This window comes from Athene cunicularia, assembly GCF_003259725.1.
Source record: "Athene cunicularia isolate RWA chromosome 4 unlocalized genomic scaffold, athCun1 chr4_part3, whole genome shotgun sequence".
NCBI classification, from domain to species: Eukaryota; Metazoa; Chordata; class Aves; order Strigiformes; family Strigidae; genus Athene; species Athene cunicularia.
Window position 1 is genome coordinate 21,700,628 of NW_020799100.1, and position 10,590 is coordinate 21,711,217.

Here is a 10,590-nt window from a genome sequence, read left to right on the forward strand (position 1 = left end):
GTCGAGTTTTTATTTTATGGGTATTTGCACTGAGTTTTTGAGATGAGCCTATTTAGGCCATTTGTATTACTCACCTGGGGCAATAAGCTCTCTTAAGTAAGTAAAAATTATTCTTGGAACTGCCTGTCTTTTTAATCTTCTCTCAGTACATGATGTTTTATTGTGTGAGGACGTATTAGTAAGTAGAGGAAGTACAAACTGGAGCTGTTAGTCAGTCTGCTGAACCAGAAGGGCAACAGCAATCCCCCTGTCAGCGAGGCAGCAGAGCTGGTTTTCTTACGTAATTCTGTGTCATTGCCTGACACTTCTACCACGGAGTGAAATGACAGGTAGAAACCGGGTTACCTATCGCTTCCTTTTAATTTTTTCTCTCCCCTTACACCTTCTCCCCTTCAATACAGTTTGTAAACAGTTTGAGATGTGCTGTAGTGACCTGTTAGAACCTGAGTCACTCGGGCTTGTTTCAATTCTTCAGTGTTGCTTTCTAATACATGAGCTAGTATGAGACTTAGTGAGGAGGTTTCTTCCCTCCTCCCTTCCCCAAGACTTACTCCATTGTTGCAATTTATTTAAGTTAAATTTTAAATATTTTGAAACCTTTGATGCTGCTTGGAACACCTCTGTACTTATGGCTGGTGCTATTGTCTTGGATTTGTATTGAAACTTAAAATCTATACTGCAACGTCATAATGACTTTTATAAAACTGGAGATAGAATAGTGGCATCTATTTTCACAGACTATTTTGAAGAAAAGGAGGGATTTCCATGACTTAAATAACAGACCCTCCTTCCCAAGTCAACCTTCTTGTGTCAGGTGTGAATCTCATCCGTTCCATGTCAAATAGTGCTCGGAAGTGTCCAAAATTGCTACTATATCGCCTTCCTTTCTCTCCAGCCTTTCAAAGGGCTGGGTTTTAATATGTTTTGGTTTATAATATGTTTTAAAATGAGAAAGAAATTACTTTCAGGTTCTTTGTAGGAACTTCCCAGTCCTCCCCAAATTATTTATTTGTAATCACTGGTAGAAAGCTGTGTACAAAGGAGTTCTTGTTGTAATTTCTCAATACAGATTCTGAAAAGAATATTACATACACTTGATGTAAGTAAGGCACTACGTGAAACCTGAATAAACTCACTACGGATGCTCAGGGCATGAGCATTTAGGCAGGGGAGTACAGCTCTGCAAGACTGGGACTTAGCTGAGTCTTAAGGACTGAAAATAAGCCCGTGTTTATGTATAATTTTTATGGAAGCAAACTTGGAAAAGAGATGAAACAGCTTATCCACCTGATTATTTTTAATTTATGTAAGTTCTAGTTGGAACCATTCATTGCTTTTGAGTAGCTTAAAATTGTGTTTGTTGTTGGCTGCGTGGTTTTTAACCCTTTTTTTTTTTTTAACACGTTGCTGAGCGTGGGTCCAAGCCCACACGTCTGTAATCATTACCTTTGCCTTTAGGTGGCAGAAGTAGATGTAGATTCTGATGCTCCGGGAACTTCCTCTGGAAAAAGACGAGTGAGTAAACATTTGTGCTTGGTCTGGCTTGTGAAGGGAGATAGACCAGGTACTGAAACACTCATTTAAGGCTGGAATGCTTTAAATTTGTCATAGCCAGTAGTCTGAGGGACTAACTGTGTGAGTTCGATTGCATGTAAGTGTTGGCAGCCTAAGGAAGTTATTGTGCAGGAAAATTTACTTAATTGCTGATCTTTTTTTTTTTTTTTGCATTTGATTTGAAAGACAGCTAGAGCAGATTCAATTTGCAGTCAAATTTGAATGAAAGCTGATGAAAATAGCAAGGCTGGATCTGAAATACTGCATCCCTCTCATGAGTTTGAGTGTCTATATATTACCAGAAAAGGCATATTTCTGCAATTCAACATACTGCATATTGTTGTGCCATCAGCTACGCTTTAATCTTACTGCAATTCTGGTTTTAATTGTGGAAATCTGCTCGGAACCAGAACGCTGGTAAATTAATAGGCACTTAAAGTGAAAAATTTGAATATTCTGAAAAATTATGAAATACATACATCTGTTTCCCTGCAGGTAAGACGACGAATAAAAAGACAGCCCGTGAAAGCAAGTCCTGATGCTTGGAAAGAGCAGTGCAAGCAGTTGTTAAACCTGATTTACGAAAGAGAGGACTCTGAGCCTTTTAGACAGCCGGTTGATCTCTTCTCCTATCCCGTAAGTACAACTTCCATATTCAAAATTAAAAAAGCCTCTTGTTCATCTTTTGGCAAAACATCCATGTTGGGCCCGTTTCTAACCTCTCCCTTTATGAGTTGGAATGCACCGTGTTCTGTGCTCTGATGTTTTCAGGGAATTATCTGCAGTAACTCTCAAGTAGAAATAATTATTTGAATGCCAGTGTTGCGGATGAACACTTAGATGTATTTATTGCTGTAGGATTTGACGGCCTTTATTATTTTCTTGTGTGTTCTTCCAGGATTATCGAGATATTGTAGACACTCCTATGGACTTCAGCACTGTGAAAGAAACCTTGGAAGCAGGAAACTACACTAGTCCCTTGGAATTCTACAAAGATATTCGTTTAATATTCTGCAACTCTAAAGCTTACACTCCTAATAAAAAGTCTCGAGTAAGTAATAAATGTTAATGCCTTCCTTACAAAGACCCTGGCCCTACATAAATACAGTGCAGGAGGTCTGTATCTGACGAGCAAAGCACTGTATTGTGAAATAAAAATAAGCAGTACGTGTCAATTCTGGAATCTGTGGTTATAAATTTGCTTGGTTCTGCTCACGCAGATCACTTCTGATTTTCATTTTCACCTGAACTTGCTGAACTTAAGGCTTCTGAGAAATTGTGTGATTACTTTTGCAACTCTTTCTCTGAATATTTGTAGCAGAGAAGTGATCAACAGTTGCTTTTATTTTTTCAATCGTTTATTCCTGGAAACAAGGCTATCAGCCTGATAACTACATATATATATATATACATATATGTGTATATATATATATGTGTGTATGTATATATATATATATATAAAAGGATCTTTTTTAAATGTACTGCTAATGTAAACATTGTGCAATATTTCTACTACTGGAGGAGATGAGAGCATTATGATATTTAACCTTTTTCTAGTGTACTTAGTCTACTTGGCAAGACTCGCGCAGTGTTGCCTGTGTTTCTCAGGTATTAATCTTGCTTTTTTTCTGCATTCAGGAATAGGAATCTACTCAGGCAGAAAAAAATGTGTTGGATTAGAGCCCTGAACATTAGGGGAAGAGGGAAAGGGGGATTAAAATGTTAAAATATAGATATTTTATATGAGATAGATGAAGTGACTGTGAAGTGTGTGGCTGATCCTGTAATCATGGCTGTTTGATACGTGTTCCTGTGCAGTACATTGCCTGTCATCTTTTCTTAAGCTGCTAAATGATCGAATGATTTTAAAATTTTCCCATGTTTTAACGACGTATTGTTTGTGCTCAGAAAAAATCACAAGTTGGCACGACGACACAGACGCATTTTTCACCACTGTTGATGCAGAATACAATTTGAGTGGTTGATGTCTTCATAATATAAAGCAGGCAGAATTTTGACTGTGTTCCCTGACGTTAAATCATAACTTTATTATAAAGAAAAGCTGTATATTCAACATGATGCTTAAGTTGTGGCGAAATCGCATCTCTGAAACGTGTCATTTAGCACAGATAAGAGTGCTGGTCACAAAGTTGCCTAATATTTCTTGTGTAGAGAAAGGAGCACTTATAAATGACTAAGAGATTTGGGACTAGACTGAGAGACTGTTACTTAAAGCACAATAATACATAGAATTTAATATTACTGCAAAATTTTGGTGTGACACAAGGTTTTGTTACGCTAGGCACTGTCGAGGAGGAGGAGGAGGAGGAGCAGAGTGTGCTGCAGAGAGCTCTCAGTGCATGCGGTGCTGGATGGGAGGAAGCAGGAGGTTGTGTGACCTCATCATTTGAGGAGTAATAGTCTGAGCTCGTCAGCGAAATAACTGCGTTTTGTGTAGTCGGGCTGGTGAGAGTAAGCTTGAAGGAGGATGATACTGTGGGAGAGGGGAACTCCAGCCTGGTGGTAGTGTGAGAGAAAGCACAAAGCTGCTGTTGCTGAAGGTGGTTGGAGTGTTGGTGTTGAGCAAGGGCTGGAAGGAGGGCTGCGGGCAGGCTCTGCAGGTAACTTCTGCTCACTTCAATAGCAGGGAAATCAGTAGAGGATTGCTAGAAGACAAGTGATTTGAGGGTGTTTTATGGGCGGTTGACATCAGAGTAATCTCGGTGAGTTATTTACTGCTGCTCGCTCCCTGGGAACTTCCCTGTGTGTTAATCACGGAACAGCTTGTGAGTCAACTCCCAAATTACTTTAATAGAGTGGCCCATCAATATCCATTTGCTTAAATACTGTGAAGTGCCTCGGTGAGGTGATCCTTGCTGGAGGGCTGGGGCACACAGCTGGGCCTTCTGCCACTGCGGGTTCGTCTGCTGCCAAATGTGTGCCAACGCGCTGAGGTTTTCTAGCCCGTTTTCCCATCTTTACAACAGCATTCTGGACGGTGGCAAGAAGGGCAGGGTGCTACGTACCAGAGCTAAAGAAGGAGATGTGGCTAAAATATAAGGGTCTGGGCAAAAATTAAGTTATATGAACATAAAGAAAACTCTACATCAAAGAGATTTTTTATTCAGACTGCAAGAAATGGGAAGAGGTCTGAGCGTAAGATGATGATAACACCTTGATGGTGTTTACACAGTTTTCAGAAGACTGGATGCAGCAGAAGGGTATGGGTATGAGGAAGGAATCAAGATGTTTGTTTTCTTCACGCTGAGTTTGAACTATTTGTCGTAACTCAAACACATCCAAGGTAAAATTGTGGACAGAAATAAATACAATCTGAAATAAGGAGAAACGACGAGTGAATTTGTGGGTGAGGCTATGGAGAGGCAAGGGGACAGGAAAATCGTTTAAAGATTTAAACATCTGGTTTACAGGAATTGGGAATGAGGACATTTTAGGTGGCTTCTCTGTGCAGCTCTGTGGGGGTGGTGTAAGGACTCATCACTAGGGAATAAAAGCAAAAAGCAAAGGTGAGGGGCAGCAAAATGCAATTGTTTTTTCCTTGCTACTTCAGGTTGTCTTACAGCGTGCTTCCCTGCTTTGTGGAGGCTAAATAGGGGGCTATATTCCAGTAATCTAGATACAGAGTTAAAGGAAAATGGGTAAATATTTTGTACTATAAGTAAATCCGTTTATGAAAACACTTTCTGTTACGACAACACACGTGTACCGTGGAGGGAAATTATCTGTAAAGAACCTTGTAGTTGACTGTCATCGTGCATTTTTCTTTTGCGCTACAATCTGGGCACCTTTGTGATTTTTATTTTTTTTTTTTTTTTCCCCATGATCTTCTAGTTATTCATCTCCTAATCCATATGACCATGCTTTCTCACTCCAGATTTACAGCATGACACTTCGACTATCTGCCTTATTTGAAAATCATATGAAAAATATAATCTCTGAGTACAAGTCAGCAATGCAATGTCAGAAGAGGAAAAGGCCACGGTACCGAAAACGGCTAAGAAGCAGTAGCAGTTCACCCTCGACTAGCAGAGCATCTAGGTAATGTTACCCACCAGTGTCGGTTGAGATGGCAGGGGCCGACAGGCCTTCCAGAAGGAGCAGTCAGTAACAGCCCTGCTCATTTCCCGATGCAGTTGCTCTTTCGGGTGGTAAAATCCTGAGCTCAAAGGCCATGCTCAGTTTGTGAATAATTCTGGTGAGTGAGAGACTGCACAATTAGAATTATTCCGTCTGGAGGAAGTGGATGACCAAGTTTCCTTCTGCCTTTGTTTAGTAACTTGTTGAAAAAAGTGTTGTATGACACTTTCTCTGACTTCTGTATGATATATTGTCTAAGTAAACTGAGTATTTGTTTTAAAAGGTGAGATAAAATCTTGTTCTTGCAAACTCTTACGCTTTTAGCAAGCAGAATAATACTGTAACTGTTTTTAGTTTTTCTACACCTGGGCAAGCACTGGGAAATAGAGATCACTTGTGTTAGGTGTTCATTGCAAAAACCAAGGCACTGTGAGGGGGAAATTGGTGTTGTGTTTGAGTCTTTGCTACTAACAGTTTTATCTCTTCGGGATATTTTGTGTTTTCAGCCCAAAAGGGAAACAGAAGCAAATGAAGATTCAACCTAAACCCAACCAGAATACCTCACTGCCTTTGACTAGGACTAGTTCTTCAGTTTCATCTCATGGTGAGGAGAGATTTTTCTAAACTGCATCCTTTCTCTTGCAGCAACTTGTACGTGCAGATGAAAGCTTATATTCATGTGTCACATGCACAGCCCATGTGTTTGAAAGGGCAAGTAGCAAGGTCATGGAAATCTGTTGTCTGTAGGTTGTGTGAGTTGAACTTGGCCCTCCAGCTGTTGGTATGTTATTGGTAAGGGTCAGAGAACAGGGAACGTGGGACTGTCCTTGGTAAGAGTTAATCTAAGGACAAGAGCCCGGACTTCCTACGGGCTTCTCTTATACAGCCATTACAAATATGTTAAGCTTACTTTGGATTACACCCTGGAGGAATCTGTCTGTTTATGACTGCAGAGGCAGCTTGGGGAGATTAACCCCTGGACTTGGGCTCTTAACTCAAGTGATACAGAAGCTCCCCAGAATGCCTTGCGTTATAAACAAGAGGGTAAAAATTACTGTCACGTTAGTGGTGTCATGTCTAAAGTTTCAGATACAGCAGAAGAACCTCTGGGTTCAGCCACTGGTGAAGAGATGGAGGGTCAGCCATCTTCCTCAGGCTCAAATGCACAGAACCGAAGTGGGAATACCATTGATCCAGGGAAAAGTAGACCAATCAGGAGTAAATCTACACCAGTGAAACAAGGTGAGAAATAACAAGCATTCTGTTCTTTGAATGACTGGTTACACTCGAAATGAAAGATGTTGCTTCTGTCTGATGCTTATGATATTCTTGCCTGAGTCTAGCATTATGCTATATCCCCAAGCCATACTAAAGAACTGAATTCACCTTAGCCTTAGAGTTCTGTGGCCTCTTGTCTGAAATGTGGTGTGCACGAAATGCTACGTGCAGTTCAGTGAGGTCCTTCAAAATTTCTCCAGATGGAAAAGCTTGACTGCGCTTAGAATCCTTGAGAATTACAGTTCCCTCAGGAGTTAGAAAAATGAAAGCAAGCCAGAAGAATCCCCACCCCAAAACCTTGTCCTTTTATTAATCAAGTTGAAACCAAAGATGAAAAAAAAGTTTTGAAAAATTTAAATATTTTTATCATAATCAAGACTGTAAGTCGTTGTGATTAGAAGGGAAACGCTGTGTGAAAACTGTGGTATTTAGTCTCTGAGACGTGGTAACCAGACTTGCCACTGAGGCTGAGGGTGTTGAATGAGCATCAGCTGAAAGCCTGAAGCCTTTGTGGAGTCCGTACCGCTGTGCTGTAGCAGGGCAGGTGAGCTTTTCATAACCCATGTTAAAGACGATATTTAATCTTCATTGGCAGATTCATAACTCCGAAAACATGTACTATTTTGAGTCCCCAACCAACCAGATACTTTCTATATTTTTAAGTTAAGGTGTTCAGCAGTCCTATTGAGGTTTTGGGGTTTTTTACTGTCTTGAAATTGTGCTTGCCACAAGTGTTCCTTCTGTGAACTTGCGTAAATACTGCTTGCAGAGTGTTATTTTAATGTATATGGGTTTGAAATGGATTTTAGAGGTTTTTCTGCCTTGGCATCCCAGGTAGGATTCATGTGACGAAACGTTAGATGTTTGTCTCTAACCTAGTCACTCTGGGATCCTTTTATTGACTGGATCTTCACTTGAATTCTTTGTCAAGAGAGTCTGCAGTCCTTGCCTCCAGATAAGATGAACTGTGTTTACTTTCTCTGATGAGTTTTCCCCTTAGAGCACCTTGTTTGTCTTCACAGCATGTAAAGGTCATCTGTGGTGAGTAGCTCAGAGCTGGATCATCCCCAGAGCGCAGAGGCAGATGAGGCGAATTCCACTTTTTGTTTTCTATTTGGCTGGGGTGTGATGGTGATAACCAACAGGGTTATTCTGTGTTTGCTTAGATCACTCTCCTGATGGACCACTTACAAATGGAGACGGCAGAGAACCTCGGACAGGAGTCAAGAGGAAGTTAATAAGTGCATCAGAAGAAGATGAGCATTTGGAGGAGGTGGAGGAAGAGGAGAAGAAGAGAGAATTAAAGGAAAAATCTCGTTTATCTTCATCAGAAAGTGGGGAATCGGGATCCAGTTCAAGTTCTGAGAGCAGAAGTGGTTCCGATTCAGACTCTGAATCGACATCTAGAACAGACCAGGATTACATTGATGGAGACCATGACTACAGCAAAGTTGTGCAATCCAAAAAACCCAAAAGAAAACTCAAAAGAAAAATCACCGGTGGGAAACGGAATTGGCAGGGCAGAGGGACAGGGAGGAGAGGTAGATGGGGGAGGTGGGGGAGATGGAGCAGAGGGGGAAGAGGTGGTAGAGGCGGAAGAGGCTGTGGCAGAGGAAGAGGTGGCGGCAGGGGAGGAAGAAGAGGCCGGGGAGGCAGAGGAGCCTCGCGAGGAGCCACCAGAGCGAAACGCGCCCGAATTACAGACGATGAATTTGAAAACCTGTTTGGAGGACAGTTTGGGGAAAACGTGTTTGGAGGGCGATTCAGTAGACCGCCTCGAATCAAAACAAGGAACGAGGGCAGGAGAACTGTCTTGTACAATGACGATTCCGATAATGACAATTTTGTGCACACCGAGGATCCTTTGAACCTTGGTACTTCCAGGTCAGGCAGGGTGCGGAAAATGACAGAAAAAGCCAGGGTCAGCCATCTCATGGGATGGAATTATTGACAGATGAAAAACTTTGGAACAATTTTAAAAGAACTTCAATGGCCTTCTACTGCAGGGATTTTACCAGAAAATCTACCAAGCAAGTTGTGCGGGGACTCCACTCACGTTTCACAGTGGTGCTTTTCCATTATGTCAGTTTGCGTTTGTTTGAAAACTTCAGATCGCCACACTTCATTGGTCGAAACAAGCCTTATTCATTAGGCCTTAAATTACAGAAATTCTCCCCCACACACTACAAGTTCATCACATTAAAGAGGCTTCCAGCTTCTCAATAAGAACATGACATTCTGAGTCACGATTATGACTTCTCTCCCTTGTTTTGTTTTTGTATTATAGAAATAGCACCTTCTTACAGAGTTTTTATGTGGTTTCTGCCATAAATCCTTATACACAGTAATAATTATAACTTTTGCACAATACACCAATCCTAAAGGCAGCTATAAAATGTTTACAGTTTCTATATTGTAAGAAGGATCTGGATTATTTTAATTATCGCAGGCCAAACGTTCATGAATTGTGCTGAACTGAAGTATGTCTATACTACAGTCACGGGGGTCCTGATGTGCTTTCTATCGGTTCTTTATTCATGTAAAAAGTGACAAAGGGTTGGTGCCTTGTAAATATGTAGCAAACCTTTGATGTGGTGTGTCCTATGTGTGCATTAACTTTATTAAAAAGAGAATACTTGAGAAGTATGAATATCTAGACAAAAGGTGCCAAATGCAAAAGTTACTTGCATCTATTTTCTTTTTGTCCGCTCATATTTTTATAGTATTAATAGAGATTGTGCAGCTAAGGGGTAACTTCAACATTTGAAAGGTTCCTCCTCTTCAAAGCATAACGTGATTTTTAATAGTAGCTCAGCTACCTCTATTTACAACTACTGGAAACTTAAAAGAAAATAGATGCTATTATTCAGTCCGTGTTGAAGAAGAGGCAAGGAGGAGCGTAGAGGGATGGAATTGCTCGCGAAGTTGTAGAGTAACGGTGTCTTGATGAAAACAAATCTAAGTCGTCATCAGAGCTTTCAGAAGCAGAATGTTTTCAGCAGATGGTGGTTTGTTTGTGCAGATAGGCCGACTGTCTCCCACACATTTCTGCTGCCGCTTGCTCGGTGCAAATCTGTGTTTGGTTTCATTGGTCCCTGGAAGGTGCTGAGGGGAGCTGGGGTACCCACCTCACTCCCGCTCACGTCCTCCAGATGGGCTCTTGTATCTCCAGCTTCCAGAAGAGATTTCCTGGTGCACTGCACTCTCGTTATCCTGAGAAATGCTGACTTGAAAACAGAAATCGTTTTGGTAGTGGTAGTACAGTACGTGACGACATTTGTGGTCTTGCTCCTCGGTGAACAGAAAGGGGTGTTAGGCGTGGGCTGAGCTGGAGGTGAGCAGCCTCTTACTTCGTAGTGACTTCAGTTTTTTCCCGTTGTCTAAACGAACCTGACAGCTCTAGCTTGGTTAAGAGAGCGGGTTAGATTACACAGAGAGAACAAACGAAAAAAGAGACTAGAAAATTTTGTTGGGAGTTTTTCAAGATTTACTTTTTTTTTTCTTAAAAAAAACCCTTTCATCCAATATCCTTAAGTTCTTCTGTGCACAGCTTGGTCAATAATTCTGGAAAACCTCAGGCAGCAAAGAGTGACCCATGTATATTCTCAGATGCAGAAGGAATTTAATTTTTGACTTTCTATATTAAGCACTAGCTATTTT

At 41.0% G+C, this 10,590-nt stretch overlaps 1 protein-coding gene across 1 annotated transcript in view; it reads left to right on the plus strand.

The window, feature by feature from the left end:
- BRWD3 (bromodomain and WD repeat domain containing 3) overlaps positions 1-10,370 on the plus strand; it is a 46,695-nt gene extending 36,325 nt beyond the window's left edge. Inside the window, exons 30-36 of the mRNA XM_026848389.1 lie at positions 1,459-1,515; positions 2,050-2,190; positions 2,453-2,605; positions 5,450-5,613; positions 6,159-6,256; positions 6,736-6,894; positions 8,097-10,370. Coding sequence (XP_026704190.1) covers positions 1,459-1,515; positions 2,050-2,190; positions 2,453-2,605; positions 5,450-5,613; positions 6,159-6,256; positions 6,736-6,894; positions 8,097-8,881 — 1,557 coding nt within the window. The 3' untranslated portion in view covers positions 8,882-10,370. The remainder of the gene's footprint in view (positions 1-1,458; positions 1,516-2,049; positions 2,191-2,452; positions 2,606-5,449; positions 5,614-6,158; positions 6,257-6,735; positions 6,895-8,096) is intronic.
- Positions 10,371-10,590: the final 220 nt, after the last annotated feature.